This window comes from Perissodus microlepis, chromosome 11 (genome assembly GCF_051167445.1).
Source record: "Perissodus microlepis isolate ML-2025 ecotype Zambia chromosome 11, ASM5116744v1, whole genome shotgun sequence".
Taxonomy (NCBI): domain Eukaryota; kingdom Metazoa; phylum Chordata; class Actinopteri; order Cichliformes; family Cichlidae; genus Perissodus; species Perissodus microlepis.
In genome coordinates, this window is record NC_140471.1 from 17,826,123 (window position 1) to 17,846,976 (window position 20,854).

Genomic DNA, 20,854 nt, shown 5'->3' on the forward strand with positions numbered 1-20,854 from the left:
TTGTGTCTGTTTGACAAGTTTATTGTTTCTGGAAGTAAAATGATGATGAGTTGCTTAATTGCATTTAATTAGCAAAAATTGCACTCTGACAATTAAATTTAGGTTCCTCAAAATGGATAGAGTTGGAATTATCGGAAATGTTTTGACTATATTATTATTATTATTATTATTATTATTATTATTATTATTATTATTATTATTATTATTGTTGTTGTTGTTGTTATTGTTGTTATTGTTATTGTTGTTATTGTTGTTGTTGTTGTTCCATCCATTGGGGGATAGAGGTGGGCTGAAAACTGCACAGTTCACCCATCTATCAAAGGGCTAACATAGAGAGACAAACAGCTATTTGAGCTCACATTCACATTCACGCCTAAAGTCAATTTTAAAATCACCAATTAACTTAACATGCAGGTCTTTAGATTGTGGAAGAAAGGCGCAGAAGTCACACAGGAAACACGGAGCGCATGTCACTGTACACACAAAGGCCCTGGCCAGCCACTGGATTTGAAACTAGTGTGGTAGTATAGTGCATACCAATAACTGTCCCACCCATTATTATTTATTAATTTAGAGTTTAGTAAAACCTAGATAAGGTAAATATAAAATAAAATCCATGTGTTACATATTAAATGTAATGTGCAATATGTTGGTATCCTTATTAATTTCCGGTAATACTTCTCAGAAATGAGCCTTTGCTCCATGGCACACTGATCTATTCTCCACAGATGTTTTGGTGTTTTACAAATAAACAATATTTTGAAAAAAATATGGAATCATATTAAGATATCACTATCTTACGTGTTGTTAGTTCAACTGGGAAGAAAAAAGGGTACAGATTATTGTAGTGAGATAAAGTGTTCATGGAGAACTGAAACTAACTAACATGTCACAAAGAAAAGCATATTTTATTAAAAAAAAAAAAACAATTAGAAGGCTGTGCTTCTGTCTGCAGTCAGAGGCAAGTGGGTGGTCCCTTTGAGGGGGATTTGAAAGTAAAAATCTGAAAGACTCAGACACATTGCTAAAGTGTTTTGTAGCCTTATATAAATCAGCCTTATATAAATCAGCCAGACAGCAGGTAAGATATTTATATGATTATATGATTATTAGATAACAAGTCTTGAAAAATAGTTCTCTGAAGGTCTTTCAAAGTTTTTCTTTGGACATTGGCTAAATGGGCATTGAAAGAGGAAGGAACAAAAGAAAGCATTCAGTGTCCTTCAAGAAGCCTTGAGAACTATTGCTTAAGACTTCTTAGTGAAATAACAAGAAAGCGTGCATAAAGGAGTAAAGGCTGTCTTGGAGAATAAAGGTGTTCAAACCAAATATCAACTTTAAGTTTGTTAGAATTGCAAAAACTTGTTTTTTCTTTATGTGCTGTATTTCCATGTGTTGGTAAATATTTTAGTAAATATCTGCACTTATTTCTCATTTTCCTTGCAAAATATAGAGAAATGAACAGTGGCTCAAGACTGTTCCCATATGGAAAAGTTATATATAAATCTTATAAAGTTTGTATCTGTCTTGTGTGAAACTTGTATGAAAAGCATATAAGAGTGAAAACAGATATAAGATCCCTTGAGAAATTATATAATGAAACTTGTATGTTTTGGATACTTACTAAAACAATGTATGAAAGTAATGAGAAAGTGGCCACTTTCATGAGTAATCACATATAAGTTTTTACTATTTCTTTTCCATATGGGTTGTGCAATACTGTAGCTTATGTAACTTACTAAGAATTTCACAGTAATGAATGATGTCAAAGCATGCATAGAGATACTGCCAGATTTGAAGCTCTGACCTGGTCATGTCTATTTTTTTATAGTCACTGAAGGTTCTAAGAACCCCTGATACCCTCTTACAGTTTGATGTCAAATGGCAAAGACTTTAAATATACAAAGATAAGGAACTACTAAGGGTAGTGAGCGATTTGCTGCATACAAGTAAAAATAAAACAATTTTTTCAAAATATAAATGACAGAGGCAAGGCAGTGACAAAATACAGAGAGTATATATAGTAATATATATGAAAATCTTAATTATTTGAATTTCATATGAATATATTTTTCAAGTTGCTTCATTTTTGACAGCTAATTTGTTCAGTTTATTTATTTTTCCAGTGTGTTACACAAAGGAGAAGCATGGACAAAGAGGCAAAGTTTATGATAACTTGTCTGATTTTTGCAGGTAATGAGCCAGCTTTTTATTTACAATTGTTTTATAAGTGCTCTATACCTTTATAAGTGACATTCGCTTAATTCTCTTTCAGTCATCTGTAACTCCGTGTCCAGTGCTGAATGGAAGGCCACTGTTGAAAAAAGCATTGACGCTCTGGTTACATCCTGTGTTGTGGTACCATGTTCATTCTCCCATACTGGAGGAAACCTGCCCACGTCCAGACTCAGAGCAATGTGGCACTATAAAGGCAAAACACCAGATACTAAAGGAAACAACATCTTTCATAGTGATGCTACACTGATTAAGGACAACTTTAAGGGCCGAACAGCGATGTTGGGAGAGCTGGGCCAGAACAACTGCACCTTAGAAATAACTCAAATTAGAAATCATGACAATGGGCCTTTCTGTTTCAGAATTGAACTAGTAAAGGGAGAAGGCAATGAACCCACAAAGGACATGTTCTCCTTTGTTGAAGACTGCGTCGAGTTGAACATGATCAGTATGTCACCGACTTTCCACCTTCCAATTCCAAATATCTATACCAGTTTTCTGTTAAATCACTTTGCCTCTTACTGTCTTAATGTCTGCCTTTTTCATCTTCAGCTGACCCTGCAGAGCCTACATTGATTCAGCCAATGGCAGCCACTCAAGGAGAGCCCTACACTGTCATCTGTTCAGTCATGCACACCTGTCCAACCCATGTACCTACACTTACATGGAACTGGAAGACAGAAAGGATCATTGTGTACCATAGACTAATTCATTCTGGCAACTGGGAGACACAGTCCATCCTGACATTTATTCCTGAGGAGAAGGATGACAACAGAGAGCTGACATGCACAGCTAAATTTAATGGAGGGCAAACATCCTCCTCAAAATTCACACTGAATGTAAAACGTGAGATCCTTTCAGTTCTTCACTTCCAATATGTTGGTTCACCTTAACTTTGCATGATTAAGAAAATGTTAAGATCACTGTTAAAAGTATCTTTCAATGACTGTATGCATTCTTAATGATGTCATAAATTCTGTGTATTTCCAGGTATTGAGAGCTATAATCACATCATCATTCCTGCTGTAGTGGGGATTGGTACAGCTCTGCTCTTTGGCATCTTCTGCATTTTCATGGCAAAAAAATACAAGTGAGTCATTTTATAGAGAATCAAGCTTTCTGTTAACAAGGAGGAGACATTTTTCCTCTCATCAGTTCTACAGTACGCTCTTTAATATACATTTTTTTGTTCTGTTTAAGGAACCGCATTGCAGAGCTTCAAAATCAAGAAGGAACGTAAGTAGAAAAATATTTTGGATCAGATGCAGTTGGTTTCTGAGCCTGTCATCATATATGATAACAATATAATGATTGTTTTTATTTATCACAGCATGTGGAACAGGCTTTCCAGATTATCTCGCAGGTGAGAAAAAAATGTTTCTTTTCTTTTGTTTTTACAGTTTGGAGCATTAAATACGCATGTATGTTTTTTTTAAAATTACAAAATCTTTGGAATTGTACATCCACACACGTCTTCAAGATTACATTTCTAATTAAATTAAATCATTCAAGCCATTCTGATTAAAGGCCAAAGGGATTTTTGGTTTTTGGTTCTCCACTTACTTCACCACTAACTTTCCGTGCACAAATGCCTCAATGGTCTCACAGTCATTTCAAGAAACAGGGTAGATTTGTTTTTCTTTGTTGTTTTTGATACTAAATTTAAAATGATATCTCATTTTCTGTTCTTGTTTGTCTGTGGTTTCATCAGGGGAAGACGCTGAAGGTGAGATATGAAAAATGAATGCTTCTTTAAGACAGATTTATTATGTTATTGCTTAATTACTTATGTTATTACTCTTGAATTTCATTTCTCTTGAAGTTAAAGCTCCTTTCAGCATTATTTACAGTCCTGATTTCATCATATTTTTTAAAATTATAAAAATTAAATACAAGTAAAATAGTCTGATCATAAGAGTCGAATTAGGTTTGCAGGAGTCCTCTTCGCAGTGGTTGATTTCACTTCCCCTTCATTTTACAAAGTCTTAGAAGTTGATGTAGAGTTAGAGACACATTATGCATTTTGTTTTTCTTCTTAGTTGTTTTTCACTTTTGAAAGTTCCTTGTGTCTCGTGCTTTGTTATTCCTCACATCTTTGAAGGCTTCCAGCCTACTGGATCAAAGGACAGAAACAGAATAGTCCTGTTCCCTTCTGTGCCTGTATCTTGTTCCTTTGCTTGAACTTAAAATCGCACGTATATACTTCAAACCTGTATTTTCTTATTTTTCAGACAATGAAATGAAATCAAGAAGGGGACCAAATTCAAATGGTTACATTCTGCTTTCCATTTGCATAACAGCTTCAGGAAAATATGTTAGAAAAATGTTTAAAAAAAACCACACACACAAAAATGTAATAGAAAAAAGCTTTTTCTTCAACAGATAGCTTCTACCCTTTTTTATTAACTAGTATGATCCTTTCTCTTTGTATTCATGCTTGAAAGGATGCGCTATCATGTGATAGATGATTTATGCCAGAAATGTTAACTGAGCATGTAGCAATGTAAGCCCACCACTTCCTGTTTTCTAAACAGATGTATCAATACTGTAAGCCTATTTTTCAAGAATAAATCTTCATTTGTCTTGAGACTGAATTCATTGTTTGAACCATAAAGACCTTCAGTATTCAGTAAAATTTTAATTTAATTTACTCTCCTGGATCACTGAAAGTACTTTATACAACATGACTTGCACACCCATTCACACCCATTCGCGCAAGCACCTTCTTCTAAGTGCTTTCTGTCTAGCATTCACACACATTCATACTCCATTTCATTAATGAATATAATTAAGGGGAAAATTATGGAAAATGTTGGGAAACAAAGACGCTCTAAAGTTAAAGATGGATTTTAATTCTAATTGTAGAGCTATTTAAAGCTTTTAAAGAGAATCAAAATGCGATCTGTCATATTTTAAGACGAACAGTAATAACTAATTTTAATGTGGAGATTTTGATCAGCACATGAGATTGAAAAGAAGATACTCAGTTGTGAAGAGGGAAGGGTTACTGAAAACAGGCCCTGTGATGCCACTACAGCACAAGACAGAGACAATTGTTTGTCTCACTATAAGTCTGTGTGTGTCAACTTGTGTGGAGGAAGTGAGATTACTATAAAAATCTGATGTATTTAAAGATTATCTGTAGTCTTAACAGAGTCGTGAGTAATGGAAAACTAACTACTTGTTGATTCTGTTCATCTGAATGCAGCGTTTTCCGTGTGAGAAACTTTTCATCACTCATCCAAGTGACTTCTTCAGTCTCAGTGGACTGCAGGTTTCCCCAACCTTATAAACCAGACGTCTCAAACTGCAATCCTCGAGGGCCGGTGTCCTGAAACATTTTTCCATGTGTCCTTGTTGCAACAGACCTGAATACAATTAGTACAGGGAGTGCAGAATTATTAGGCAAATGAGTATTTTGTCCACATCATCCTCTTCATGCATGTTGTCTTACTCCAAGCTGTATAGGCTCGAAAGCCTACTACCAATTAAGCATATTAGGTGATGTGCATCTCTGTAATGAGAAGGGGTGTGGTCTAATGACATCAACACCCTATATCAGGTGTGCATAATTATTAGGCAAATTCCTTTCCTTTGGCAAAATGGGTCAAAAGAAGGACTTGACGGGCTCAGAAAAGTCAAAAATAGTGAGATATCTTGCAGAGGGATGCAGCAGTCTCAAAATTGCAAAGCTTTTGAAGCGTGATCATCGAACAATCAAGCGTTTCATTCAAAATAGTCAACAGGGTCGCAAGAAGCGTGTGGAAAAACCAAGGCGCAAAATAACTGCCCATGAACTGAGAAAAGTCAAGCGTGCAGCTGCCAAGATGCCACTTGCCACCAGTTTGGCCATATTTCAGAGCTGCAACATCACTGGAGTGCCCAAAAGCACAAGGTGTGCAATACTCAGAGACATGGCCAAGGTAAGAAAGGCTGAAAGACGACCACCACTGAACAAGACACACAAGCTGAAAGGTCAAAACTGGGCCAAGAAATATCTCAAGACTGATTTTTCTAAGGTTTTATGGACTGATGAAATGAGAGTGAGTCTTGATGGGCCAGATGGATGGGCCCATGGCTGGATTGGTAAAGGGCAGAAAGCTCCAGTCCGACTCAGACGCCAGCAAGGTGGAGGTGGAGTACTGGTTTGGGCTGGTATCATCAAAGATGAGCTTGTGGGGCCTTTTCGGTTTGAGGATGGAGTCAAGCTCAACTCCCAGTCCTACTGCCAGTTTCTGGAAGACACCTTCTTCAAACAGTGGTACAGGAAGAAGTCTGCATCCTTCAAGAAAAACATGATTTTCATGCAGGACAATGCTCCATCACACGCGTCCAAGTACTCCACAGCGTGGCTGGCAAGAAAGGGTATAAAAGAAGAAAAACTAATGACATGGCCACCTTGTTCACCTGATCTGGACCCCATTGAGAACCTTTGGTCCATCATCAAATGTGAGATTTACAAGGAGGGAAAACAGTACACCTATCTGAACAGTGTCTGGGAGGCTGTGGTTGCTGCTGCACGCAATGTTGATGGTGAACAGATCAAAACACTGACAGAATCCATGGATGGCAGGCTTTTGAGTGTCCTTGCAAAGAAAGGTGGCTGTATTGGTCGCTGATTTGTTTTTGTTTTGTTTTTGAATGTCAGAAATGTATATTTGTGAATGTGGAGATGTTATATTGGTTTCACTGGTAAAAATAAATAATTGACATGGGTATATATTTGTTTTTTGTTAAGTTGCCTAATAATTATGCACAGTAATAGTCACCTGCACACACAGATATCCCCCTAAAATAGCTAAAACTAAAAACAAACTAAAAACTACTTCCAAAAACATTCAGCTTTGATATTAATGAGTTTTTTGGGTTCATTGAGAACATGGTTGTTGTTCAATAATAAAATTATTCCTCAAAAATACAACTTGCCTAATAATTCTGCACTCCCTGTAGGTCATTAGCAAGAGTATAGAACTTGACTGCATGCGGAAGTGGCAACCCCTAATCCTACTCAAGTAAATTTAAGTAAATGTAGGTGTTTAGAAAAAAGTACTTCTGAAAGTACTTTTATTGCACCATGTTCATTCATTCATGAGCTGCTTTAACATGAATCAAATGGCTGAATTGCCACCTCACCATGCAGTCAAGTTCTATACTCTTGCTAATGACCTACTAATTGTATTCAGGTGTGTTGCAACAGGGACACATGGAAAGGTCTCAGGACACCGGCCCTCGAGGACTGCAGTTTGAGACTCCTGTTATAAATAGTACGTTTGCACAATAACTCAATAACACAATCATTAATATGCAAATTGTCATGACCATTGATCAACAACCGCTTGTGATCGGTTCATCAGCAACAGGTGAGTCTGATCATCAGCAGGTGTGGCTGTCTCCAGAGAGGGAACCTCTCAGACCCCAGCGATGTACAAAACCTAGGACACAGGCAAACACAGAAACACACATAAAAGGGAGAGAGAGACAGGGAGCTCCAGGATGTAGGGAAACAAACAGAAATGGCAGGTTCAGCCAGCAAGGACAGAGGGACATTGACAATAATCAGTTACAATATAACTGTTAACTTATAAAAATGTATCAACTTACAACTACTTATAATCTTTACAAAATACGTAAGGTCAGGCCGCTTGACCATCATTTTTTATCAACTGGTCAAAGGCGTAGAGCAGGGGTGGCAGACATAGTGCCCACTGGCTGATTACAATTATATCTGGCCCTTGGATTCGCTGGCCAGTGACATCTGACCCAGTCTGCCAATCCTCCCGGAAGCCCCTCCACAAAATGCTCCAATGATATCCAGCAGCCTCCACCCTCCGTTAGGCTGGGTGTCATAGCAGCGTGGTGTAACAGGTTTTCCCATCCAGTGTGTCAAATAGCTGACATGGCTGCACCAGTGTATTGTGATGTTTCACCAACATGTATCAGATGCTGTTGTTGCCATCCATGTGGACATCACCAGAGACAGCCCCTGCCAGAACAGAAACTAAGACTGTAAAAATCTGCGCCTGTTTTTTGATGCGTTCTATTTATTAATGATTATTAGGAGCAAACTATGACTTTTTGCATTCTGTTTGTTTTTTTATCTTTACTAGCCACTCTCTAATTCACACTCAAACAGCAATTAAGAAACCAAACTTCTTGGAAACTGTTGATTCTGTGACTTATAAAGTTCTTAAGTAATCCAGGTAAAGGTTAACTTCAATTCCTGATTCATTCTGTAATCTCTGGTCATATCTTATTCCCCTCAGTTTATTTGCTGCCATTGTCCCTTCTTTGTAATTGATTGTAATTCATTGTTTATACTCAGCTGCTGCCTTTGGCTCAGTATTTTGAGTTTTTTATGGACTTATCATAAATTGTCTTGAAATTCAGAAATTATTTATGTTCTCGTTCCTGAGTATATTATGTTTGAGTGCCTCTGAGTTTGATAGTTATAGCTCTTGATTTCTTGTTATATGTTAGTTCTTTTTTTTTGTGACCAGTCTGTCCTGTCTTCAGCATCTTTGTGCTTTTTTACCTTCAGTTTCTCCAGTCTGTCATATCCCCTGTATGGTTTCTCTGGGTATGTGAAGTGTCAGTCTTTGTTTCGGTGTTGACTTACCTTTGGTTTGTGTCTAGTTTACAGACTACAAACTAAACATGAAACTGTAATCTTTTTATATCCTGATCTCTCCTTAGTTTGCAATATTTAGTTATCTTCATCATTGGCCCTGGTCATGTCTCCGTATCTACTGTGTGCCCTGTCTCTATGGTTGTCTGGTCTTCCTGTTATTCACATGTCTGTGTTTACTCCTTCCCTCTGTGTTTAAGTTTATGTGTCTGGAATCTGGGTCTATCTCTGTTTGTGTCCTGTCTTCTTTTGGTAGTCTCTTGTCCTGCGTGCATTGTGTTTCAATTCTGTTGCCCTAGTCTTGTTATTATGATCTAATTCAACTGTGTTGACTGGTGTGTTCTGTCTCCCCGATTAACTAATGATTATTTAAGTCCTTAGTTTCCTTCTTTCTTTTTTGCAACCTCCCTATAGGTGTCTGTCCTGTCTGTTTGGTGGTTTCCTGTGTATTTCTTTAGTTAGCATTTCCAAGAATATGTCCAATTCTCATGACAGTTTGTCTTTTTTGCCGTGTTATCTGCCTTTTTGCTTTGCCAAAATCCAGATCATATGAAGACCCGTTCAACAGCTCATTTGGAAGTACTGACATCTGCTGGTTATTCAATGTACAGCAGCCTTGCTGTGATATTACATATGGGCTACATGCCAGTCGATATATAAACATAAAGATGTACCAAATTGCAGAATACTCATATGATGTCCTGAATAAGCCTATCTGTGATTGATTAAAGATGTATGTTATCATTGTGAGTTACTGTGCCAAAATGCTCCCTAACAGCTGATGTTTTTTTGCCTTTTTTTCACCTCGGATCCAGTTTAAGCAAGAAATCGATTCCCGCATTTTCAACAGATCGAATCACATAAAGAGTTCCCTCATTTCAGTGAAACGGGACCTCATTTATGTTTGGTCATGCCATATTCTGTAACCTGATAAGGGCCTTGACATGGACTTCATTTGGACATGCCCCCTATGCTCAACACAGGTCTTGGGGTTTCAGTATCAGACGTAGCGTCACTAGTTCCTTGAATTTCCTTTCCTTTGATTTCCAGCAATAAAGCTGTGGTTTAACTCTAGTTACTCACCTGAGTCCTGCAATATTGGCTCCACAACTCTGCCTTCCATGCATAGCGTAACATGACATTCCTTTTGTCACTCACCACATTGCTTTAAGTTTGGGGGGGGGGTTCACATAGCTTTACTATATTGAGTTGTCATGTTTTCAGCTTTTGTCAGCAGCATGTTTTGGCAAAGGAAATTCACATTAATACATTGACTTTATAGTCAGAATTATCTTGACAGTCTTTTACTGCATATAAAATATGTCTTGATGACTGATTTATTACCTTTCATGAGGGAAAGTTTTAAAGTTCTGTATTTCAAAGCTGTAACAATACGAGATTTGCATTTATTTATAAAGTTATTGTAGAAAATCCAAAGAAAATATGCAATAAATAATTGTGTTAGCTGAAGTCATGCATAACTTTTATTATCTAACATGCATTATTAGTCTAAGTCATCATATAGGTAGTTATACGGCGATATCATACAGGGATTAGTGTGCTCAATTGGCCAACAAACTTGCCTGACCTGAACCCCATAGAGAATTTATGGGGCATTGCCAAGAGAAAGATGAGACATGAGACAAAACAATGCAGAAGAGCTGAAGGCTGCTATTGACGTATCCTGGTCTTCCATAACACCTCAGCCGTGCCACAGGCTGATAGCATCCATACCACGCTGCACTGAGGCAGTAATTGTGGACGATTGTGGCTCAAGAGTTGGGAGTTCGCCTTGTAATCGGAAGGTTGCCTGTTCGAGCCCCGGCTTGGACAGTCTCAGTTGTTGTGTCCTTGGGTAAGACACTTGACCCATTGCCTACTGGTGGTGGTCAGAGGGCCCGGTGGCGCCAGTGTCCGGCAGCCTTGCCTCTGTCAGTGCGCCCCAGGGCAGCTGTGGCTACAATGTAGCTTGCCATCACCAATGGGTGGATGACTGGATGTGTAAAGCGCTTTGGGGTCCTTAGGGACTAGTAAAGTGCTATACAAATACAGGCCATTTACCTTTTTTTTTAAAAAAAGGGGACCCAAACTAAGTACTGAGTACATATGTATGATTATACTTTTCAGAGGTCTGACATTTTTCTATTTAAAATCCTTGTTTTATTGATTTAGAGATTAGAATAGATTAGATTAGATTAGATAAAACTTTATTAATCCCTTGGGTGGGTTCCTCTGGGAAATTCTGTTTCCAGTAGCACAGCACTGACAGAAGTTGCAAAAGAATGTAAACAGAAATAGAAATATACCATATATACACATATATAAACACAGAGACATATATAAATATAGAGTATATAATAGTCATAAATCGGATCATAGGAATAACCACATTTCAACTATTTTGAGTCTATTGCACCGTTGAATATGGAAAAATACTGCACAGTGAAAAGGGCACTGCAGATTAAATGTTCCCGCCCTCAATTGTCCCCCTGTTTCTCCTCCCTCTCCCCTCCAGCGAGGAGTTAAACAGTTTAATGGCGTGTGGGACAAAGGAGTTTTTAAGTCTGTTGGTCCTTGACTTTGGGAGAAGCAACCTGTCACTAAACAGACTCCTCTGGTTGTTTATGACCGTGTGCAGATGATGCCCAGCATTGTCCATAATGTCCAACAATTTCTTTAATGTCCTCTTCTCTGTCACTGTCACCAGACTGTCCACCTTCATGCCAACCGCAGAGCCAGCCTCCTGAGGAAATACAGTTTGCTTTGGCCTTTTTTATATAGGTGCTGCGTGTTGCATGACCAGTCCAGTTTGTTGTCCACCAACAGCCCAAGGTACTTGTATGTGCTGACCACCTCCACTTCCTCTCCCTCTATCTGAACCGGCAGTGGACGTGGTCTGGAACTCCCGAATTTCACAACCAGTTCCTTGGTCTTTGAAGTGTTGATTTCATGTAATATTCTAATTTTCTGCGATTTTGAATTTGGGGTTTTTATAAGCTGTAAGCTGTAATCATCGAAATTGTAACAAATAAAGGCGTGAAATACCTCGCTTTGCATGTAATGAGTCTATATCACATATTAGTTTCACCATTTTTCTCTTTTATACCACATATTTTAAAGGTTTTAGTGAAGTTACATTGTCATGGTGAGATAAAGTTTCAACGGGTGTAATTATGTGTGTGTGTGTGTGTGTGTGTGTGCGTGTTATAAATGTCAATGACAGGCCTTTTCTGAAAGTATAAAATACGGTTTGAATTCAAGTTATAGCAGACTGTTGGCACTCTGAAATGAAATGCAGCCCCCCTTTGGCAGACAGCTTAAAACAGGAAATGTACACACCAAGTTCACCCAAAACATCCACAGCAACCACCACAGCAATGTCTTTAAGAGTTGTAACCCCCCCGTGTAATGTTATAAAATAGAGTCTGCCAAACAGAATCTTGTATAGGGCCTCAAAAAAGTTAGAAACGGCCCTGTCCCATTTCCAGTGAAGGATTTTTTGTATCCGCCATCTTATCCTGATCATGTTTTTGTATGTTAGTAAGACTGCTGTACTTCTTTCTAGGATTCCAGTGAAGTGGGTGGTTCCAGCTGGAAAGATTTGAAAATCCTCCCGAAAGAGTCGGAGGAGATGATGTCAGAGATTTGCAGAGACAAACAACTGAGTAGAAGCAGGTAAAACAGTACTGTAATGACAACAGAATAGATAACAGTATGAACTGTGTTTAAGTTTTGTGCTTAGGTTGAAAGTAATCACCTCGACCAGTAGCGGTCTGTCGTGATGGAGCGAGAGTTGAGCCGAAAGGCGACACTCTCAGTCTACATTTTAACCATGCTCGGCCCGAGGCAGGGCTGGACTGGTAATCTGGTAAACCGGGCATTTTCCTGGTGGACAGGCACACTTTCGGGCTTATGGACCGACCAGGAAGCAAAGGCAGCAGCCCGTTTCTTCATTTTCATTACTGACACTGGATTGCCCAATCAAATTTCTTACGTAAAAAAAAGTAGGAAAAAGTTTAGTTTGGAAGAAGTGGCGAAACGATGGAGAGAAAGGTTTAGTGCGTATTTGGGAATATTTCACGTCACTGCGAGCCGATTTAAGCCTAAACAGTAACACATGATACGCAGTCCTGTTCGTTTATTAATCACCAGGGGATGTCGCATAAAACGAGATTAAAGAGGCACAATCGTGTCCAATAGGGGTTAAATTTGTTCGTTGCGGTTTAGGTCTGCACACTGCTGATTTGCACACCTGTGGTTTTTAACTTAAATTTATACTTGATATTTAATTTTAGTTTCATTCTCGTGTCTTTTCGGAAATTGCACAGCAATACGCATTTCACTGCATGTCATACTGTGTATGATTGTGTATGTGACAAATAAAATTTGTATTTGAATTTGAGCTAAAAAAGAGTAGCGAACATAAAGGGACGTTAAAGTTAAAGGATGTTAAAGATGCAGGCAACTTAAAATGCAACGTTTCTATCAACCCAACAAACATCAGCAAACACACAAACTGTGTGTGTGCTATGGTCCCAGGGTCGTTTCCACAGTGTTTGTTGTTAATAGAGTTTTGAGTCTTGTTTACTCATTATTATGTTGTTTGTGTTATGTTTACTAGTTCTGCTTGCTTGTGCTTTTAGTTTATTTGTATATATCATGTATCAGTATTTGTATTTTAGGTTGTCTTGGTTGTTAAATGGTCCCGTTCATGCCTTTCCTTAAAGGTAAGGACTCCTCGGTGGGATTCGATAAACTGGAAATTTCAAGCTTACATGTAAGTCCTCATGTTTTTAAATCAAATGTATACATGTGACATTATGTTTTTCATATTGTGAAACCTGCTGCAAAACAAACTAAGCTAGACTAACTATGTCAATTAAAGATTCCATGAAAATGATCTACAGGTAATGCAGGACAAACAGGATAGTATGCTGCACTGTGATGGATTTAAAGTAAAGAAAAAAAAAACAGTCTGTGACTGGTGCACAGTGCCAGTCTAGTATAAAAAGTATACTGTCGGTGTGGAAAATGTAAATCACGCAGGATAACTAAAGAAACATTGGCTTACATCTGGTTCAATTCAGGTGTATACATCCACAAAGAGCAGCAGGTCAGCTGATCACAGCCTGTACGTTATGAAAATCTACTGGAGCACTCAAAATAAATTATTGTAAGTTATGCTGAAGAACTATTGCTGAGAACTACTTAAAGAGATTTTAAGAAAGTTTGCCTAAGAGAGTTCAGGCTGTGTTGGAGAATAAAGATGGTCATGCAGAATATCGACTTTGTTACAATTATAAAACTCTGTTTTTGCCCTATTTATTGTAATTCCATTTTTGTTTGTATATTTCAATAAGCCACTATTTATTTCCCATTTTCCCGGTAACATGAAATGTATGGTGGCCCAACACTTTTGCACAGTATTGTAGCCTATGTAATTTGCCAAAAAATTCACTGGCTCTGGCATGAGCTTCTCTCTATTTTTTTAAGTCACTGTAATGAAGCCTGAGATATTGATTGGCATTAATGCTGTTTGAATAAAGTCCACTTCGACAGCTGTGGTTTGCTTTGGTTATCATAGTAAAATGTAGTGTTTTGATTTCTTTAGTGTCAATCAAACATCCCAACATCAGAGAAGAATGGCCAAGCAGAAAATTATGAAGGAATTCTTTCTGCTTTTTGCAGGTAACATCACTGGTCAGCTATTTATTTCCAGTCTCTTTATGCTTAATGTGTATAATTAAATAATTTCCTTGTTATTTTCAAAATTATCTTTCAGTCATCTGTAGCTCCGCGTCCAGTGCTGAATGGAAGGCCACTGTTGTAAAAAGCATTGACGCTCTGGTTACATCCTGTGTTGTGGTACCATGTTCATTCTCCCATACTGGAGGAAACCTGCCTACGTCCAAAAATCTTTTTTGCTTTTTAAATTTACAGTTTGGAGCATTAGATATGCATTCATGCAGGCATTTTGTTTTGTCTTGGTTTTTTTGTTTGTTTGTTTTTTTTTATCCAATATCTTTGGAATTGTGCATCCACACAGGTCTTGAGATTAGTTAATTCATTCTGATTAAAGGCCAAAGGGCGTTTTAAGTCTTTGGTACTTCACTCGCTTCAGAGATGGTCTAACTTTCCGCCTCATTGTCATTGTCTAACAAGGATTTCATGGTTTTCTTTGTTGGTGGTTTTGATATTAAATTTAAAATGATAACCTATGTTCTGTTCTTTTCTGTGTTTTCATCAGGGGGAGACACTGAAGGTGAGATATAACAAGTTAATGCTGTTTACATATCCATGTTATGTTATTACTTCTCCTGAATTTACAGTTGTAACTCTTGTCAGCATTTTCTACATTCACAATTTGATCATACTCTACATATTTTTAAACATTATAAAAATGAAATGCAAGTAAAAATTTCTGGCTGAATAAGTTTTGTTAGGTTTTCAGGAGTCCTTCTTGCAGTGGTTTATTTCACTTCCCCCTTATTTCCTCTTAGAAATTAATGTAGAGTAAGATACACATTATGCATTTTGTTTTTCTTCTTAGTAGTTTTTCACTTTTTGAAAGTTCCTTGTGTCTCATGTTTTGTTTTATTTCCCATCTTTGAAGTTTTCCAGCCTATTGTGTTTTCTCACCTATCCCATTCCTTTCTGTTTCTGTCCTTTGTTCCTTTGCTTGAATTTAAAATCATACATATATATTTTAAACCTGTATTTTCTTTTTTTTTCAGGCAATGGTTGAAATCACTCACAACTGTGAGTAATTAGGCTGCAGGCTCTTAAGACCAGCGCTCTCAAACACTCATCGCCAGAACGTCAACTAACCCTCGTTAGTTGACTTCACAGTCAGAGATCTAGTTATACTCTCTACTAACCTTGTTTTCCTCTGTTCTCAGTAGTCTGTCGGATGCCAGTACCTCACCGACATAAACCTGTCTTCATGCAGCCGCTGATCTGCTCATAGCGTCTTCATTTCACGCACCTGCCATAACTGCCCAGCTTGCTACAGAATAGTGTTTTCGGCCATTACTCATGCCTCATCCGGACCCTTTCCTTCCCCCTACGCTTTGCCTCCCCCTGCACCAAGTAAGACTGTTACTAATTACTACCCATCTCTGGATCTACACCTGGATCTCATTTTAATCCCTGTCTTCCTCTTTTTAGTGACTCAGGGAGCCCCGCTTTGCAATCCTCCCTTGCCCTGCAGTATAGGGTTCCTGCTCTGGAAAATACCCAGTGTTGGGTTCCCTGGCTGCTGCCCCTGACAGCAAGAGACTTATTCACTGGACTCTCTCACAGCACAATTCTTGTTCATAGTTCATGGTCACGGTTTACATTGTTGTGCCTCTCTTAGCGCTGTCTAGTTAAATCTTAGTATATACTAGTTCATTGCTTGCCATAGAAATGTTTGAGTTGTTTTTTATAGTGTTAGTGTTTGGCGCTCCACAGAAAGTATTGTGAATACTTTCATAGCATAACTCTAGTGACCTGTGCTCCTCCGTATCATTGAAGTTCATAGTTTATTCTAGCATTTTTTAATCAGCTAATATGATGCTTTCTCTTTGTTTTCATACTTTAAAGGTTGCACTATTGTTTCCCAGAATGTTAACTGCACATTTATCAATGTAATCCCACCACTTCCTGATTTCTAAACAGATGTATCAATACTGTAAACCTGTTTTTGAACATTAAATCTTCATTTGTGCTGAGACTGAATTTATTGCTGTTTATTGCTTGAACGGTGAAGACCTTCAGTATTCAGTAAAATTTCAACTTTAACTTCAAACTTACAATTGAATAATATTCAACAGAGAGCAAATGACCTTTTTCATTCAAATAGATTGTGAATACAGTGCGTGTTGCATGTTACTGTTAAATTGAGGTGGAGATCAAATAACAAGTGTGAGTACAAGAAAATAATTATTATAATATGATGTGTTAAATTTGTTTAGATCAGAGCAGGGGCGATTTTAGCCCATTTTTCGGCTCTCCCACTCTGGCTCTAGCGCCGTTGCTGCCCAAGCGATAGTGGCTGAGATGCAGCGGATCGGAGGTGTGAGTGCCTGGCTTAAAACAGGACATATTAGCTGCATTTAACCTTCAGTTACTCTATATAGTTAAGTAGGAGTCAGACCATGTTTCTTTTTAGCTGAAAAGCATTACACCAGGTAACCTGCAGTGTTGAAAACATGTTTTCCGACGATGTTTGCTCCCCTACAATCCGTCCTACTCTGTAGTAAAATCAGCAACATTTGAATACCCTGTTGCTCCCATTTAAATATATATAGCCAATTTAAAATCTAAAACTTAAAATTGTCCGTAGCCTACTGTTGTTACCACTGTCCTGTTTGAAATGGATACTAACTAGCTAACTGACTGAATGCCCATTAACCTTATAACTCCTGTTGTGTGTGTGTGTGTGTGCGTTTGTGTACAGAGAGACAGCCAGGTTCATAAGGGATATAAGGATGTTTTTTCAAAAAGAGGAGCCACATTCAGGTAAAAGTGTAAGATCAAATGATCCGTCTCTCAAGAATAATGTCGGATCAGTGTTTCAATATTTATATATTTTATTAGATGTTCATGTGGTTTGGTTATTTGCCTTTTGGTTGAAAGTACACTGAGAGAGGACTTTTTGTTAGCGATCTTAATAGTATTTTTTCATATTAATGTAATTTTTCATCTAATTGAATACAATCTATTTGTGTATGATTGTCAGTCCAAAGAGGGAGAGGGGAACATGAGGAGAAAGTACAAGGTCAGGAAGAACCAGGTAAGAAAACAGACAGGGAGTACTAACAGGCAAAACAGAAACTGTTAAACTGGCAAAGAAAAAACAACAACTAATTTTACTCATACAATCTGGAAGTTGTGTTCTCCCTATAATAAAGCTGCTATACTGAATCTGCAAAACAAATTGGGTTGAAACATTTTTGACCCTCTTTAACAACATTCCAACATAACATTATAATGGATTGGGGAGATTAAAATTAATGATATATTTTTATGTGGTTCAGCCACAACTCTACTGAAACCTCAGCCAGTAATAGGTAGGCCAACTTTTGGACCATCCAATTGTCTGTATGACTGCCGCAGTATATACATCACATTTGCACACTATCAGAAAGTGCCAAACAGCCCTGGTGGAGTGAGGAGCTGTAAAGAGAAGCAGAGTGCTCTGTTTATATTCTAAAAATGTTTTAAGCTTGTTTCTAAGATTCTGTATAGCAGTAAATGTTTTCCAAAAGCACACATACACTTATCAGTGTTTCTCCAAACTTTTTACAGTGTGTACCACCTGATAAAATGCCAAGCTCTCCCAAGTACCACTATGAAAGCATGAAACTCATAAATCTTACAACACAAAATTATTATTATTAAATTAGTAAAATTTGTATCGGCAGTAAAGATTTTTTCATACATTGTATACATTCTACCACAGGCAAAGTTGCCTCCATTTTTATAGTTTTTATTAATATTTTGTAATAATTTATTTGTAATAATTTATTCTGTTTTGGGAGCGTTTTTTTATGCATCTGTATTATATTATACATACACATTCAAAGTGAATCTCTGTCCAAAAATGCACTCAGTTTACTTTTTACTCACTATGAGCATCATTCATTATTCTCCCGCAGTAATTAAGGAGCTATATGTATTTTTTTTATTCCAATCCATTCTTCTTTTGCAGCATTTAAATAACCTTTATCTGATTTGATGGTTTTGTTACAGACTTTTCAAAAAAGTGTTTTGTTTTTCTTTCTCAAATGTGGGGATTAAATTGTGTTAAAATGCACAAAACAGTGATATCATGTTTTGAGACTGTTGTGGAAGTTTTCCATTTAAATAAAGCCTGCAGACAAGCGGTGAGCGGCAGCTAACATTCTTTAATCAAAGCACACTAAGAACATACAACCAAGCTTGTGGAGCCCCTGCATGACCGCGGGACAGACGGTCAGCAGAGTTCTCCCTGAGCCTAGCATGGCTCTCAGTTAAATACCTTCTCCAGGAACAAAAGGCAGTACACAGCTGTTTCACACCTTAAGGTTCACACTCCCTTGCTACTTCCCAGAGTCCTTGAAGAGACAAAAGACTGGTCCTCTGGAGTTCCTGTTTCCCCCAACATCCTTACTACACCCCCTACCATTTGTCTTAAGTATGAGTGTCAGACATGTTAAAATCCAGTGGCACCAAGGCATTATACAAAAATAATGTGATTAATACATGAGTGAAAGAAATTCCTATACAAGACGTGGACCCAGGCACAGAGAGACTTGTTGAATTTAAGAATCATATGATCTAAGAAAGAAATTTGCAGACTTGCACAGAGAGGGTAAAATTATGATGACTGATAACGGAGATGAAGACAACAGATGATGAGGACAGGGAGGAACAGGGGTTTAAATGCACCAAGGAGACAGTCAGAGAGAACTTGGGACAGCTGGAGACATTTAAGGATGCAGGGACTGACAGAGACAGTGAAGAAGTCTCATTGTGACGTGTAAAGTTTATCTTGCCTGGCTGGGCAGCTCTCTGGGTGCTCAGCACCCCCAAAGCTCTGATCCTAGAATCGCCCCTGTATAAATGTAATGATGTATCAAATTGCAGAATACCCATATGAGGTGCTCTATAATCCTCTCTGGGTTTGAGTTAAGATATATGTTATCATTGTGAGATGTTGTATCAAAATGCTCCCTTACTGCGGATGTTTTTCCACCTTTTTAGTGGCTCCATAATCTGTTTAAAATCTCTTTGCAAGTTTGTGATGAGCCTCAGAATCACCTCAGATCCAGTCTAAGAAAAAAATAAATCACGGCATTTTAAACAGCTCGTATCACATAACAAGCCAGTCATTTCAGAGAAACGGGGCCTCATTTATCTCTCCACAGCGTCATTTGGACACGCCCCCTTTGCTTAACACAAGCCTCAGGGATTCTGTTGTCAGACGTAACATCACACATCACTGCCCAGTTCAGTTCCTAGCATTGCTGTTCCTTTGACTTCCAGCAATTACGTTTAACTCTAGTTCCTCACCTTAGTCCAGCAATATTTTCACCATAACTCTGTGTACCCAACACAGTGTAACATGACCTTCATTTTGTCCCTTGCCACGCTGCTTTAAGTTTTGTTTTTTTTTTTTTAAACTAGCATTTCATTTTGGTCTCTGTATGCATGACCCCATGTGGACTGTTTTGTGAACTGCTTTTTTTTTTTCACTTCCTGTTCTTGACTAGAGATTTTGATTTTTGACCCAGCCTCTGTGGCTGTATCCCAGTTCAGGGTCTGCAGCCTTAAAGTATGCAGCCTTAACGGTCCACAAGGGCCGTGTACTCAAAGACCGCTAAGGCCGGAAGTGCGAGGCTGGTGAAATGGGACGGTCTAGCCTCCGTCCCGCTGATACTAACAGCTGGAAACGTTTCATACAGCTTTGTTTGACAGAAATGAAGGAGAAAATTTTTTGTTTGTTTGTTTCTACATGAGCTTTGATTTGATAAGTATCCGAGGCTGAGACCACAAGACTGTGAAATCATGATTGTTGGGCTTCATTTCTGTACTGAACAGTCATTTTAAGATTAGCTAGTAAATAACAATTACCTAATGTTGTTCATGAGATTAAAGTAATCTCAATTTGGTATTGTAAATATAATATGGCCAATATTAAAGTTATTATTTCAATCAGTATTAGTTCTTACAGCAGTGAATGAATTCTGTTTCAAATACTGAGCTTCAGTAAAGATTCAAGCTGCATTTATTTCTTTTTCCTGTCACCTTAAATCTTCACTCAAAGACAGGTTCCTTTGACACAAATATTGTTCTTTCAATATGTTGGCATTACTAAATTTCTCTCAGTGCTTACTTTAAATATCCATGAAATCATCACATTCTCTGTAAGATTAAGGTCAACTATTGAACGGCGTATATTTTAAAGTAAAGGCTTTAAAACCAAGTTAGCACTAACATCGCTAATGTCACATAACTTTGCCGACATGT

The 20,854-nt window shown here is 37.9% G+C and overlaps 2 protein-coding genes across 8 annotated transcripts; both read left to right on the forward strand.

Moving 5' to 3' along the window:
• Window positions 1-1,009: 1,009 nt before the first annotated feature.
• On the forward strand, window positions 1,010-4,791 carry LOC146377507 (myelin-associated glycoprotein-like). 2 transcript variants are annotated; one of them, XM_084943801.1, is made up of 9 exons: window positions 1,010-1,081; window positions 2,127-2,193; window positions 2,276-2,683; window positions 2,788-3,081; window positions 3,226-3,325; window positions 3,436-3,471; window positions 3,566-3,598; window positions 3,947-3,961; window positions 4,467-4,791. In XM_084943801.1, the coding sequence occupies exons 2-8, from the start codon at window positions 2,148-2,150 to the stop codon at window positions 3,957-3,959; spliced, it is 930 nt and encodes a 309-aa protein (XP_084799927.1). In that variant the 5' UTR covers window positions 1,010-1,081; window positions 2,127-2,147; the 3' UTR covers window positions 3,960-3,961; window positions 4,467-4,791. The 2 variants fall into 2 exon arrangements, with proteins under 2 accessions (XP_084799927.1, XP_084799928.1); XM_084943802.1 differs by lacking the exons at window positions 3,947-3,961; window positions 4,467-4,791 and having other exon boundaries at window positions 3,566-3,602.
• A 7,481-nt stretch (window positions 4,792-12,272) lies between these two features.
• LOC146377508 (uncharacterized) lies at window positions 12,273-16,579 on the forward strand. 6 transcript variants are annotated; one of them, XR_014801722.1, is made up of 6 exons: window positions 12,273-12,535; window positions 13,588-13,637; window positions 14,472-14,725; window positions 15,108-15,122; window positions 15,595-15,692; window positions 16,028-16,579. XR_014801722.1 is itself a non-coding variant. In XM_084944839.1 (6 exons), the coding sequence occupies exons 1-6, from the start codon at window positions 12,492-12,494 to the stop codon at window positions 16,126-16,128; spliced, it is 345 nt and encodes a 114-aa protein (XP_084800965.1). In that variant the 5' UTR covers window positions 12,297-12,491; the 3' UTR covers window positions 16,129-16,579. The 6 variants fall into 6 exon arrangements, 1 of the variants encoding a protein (XP_084800965.1); XR_014801720.1 differs by having other exon boundaries at window positions 12,284-12,535; window positions 13,543-13,637; window positions 15,595-15,949; XR_014801718.1 differs by having other exon boundaries at window positions 12,287-12,535; window positions 15,595-15,949.
• The last annotated feature ends 4,275 nt before the right edge of the window (window positions 16,580-20,854 follow it).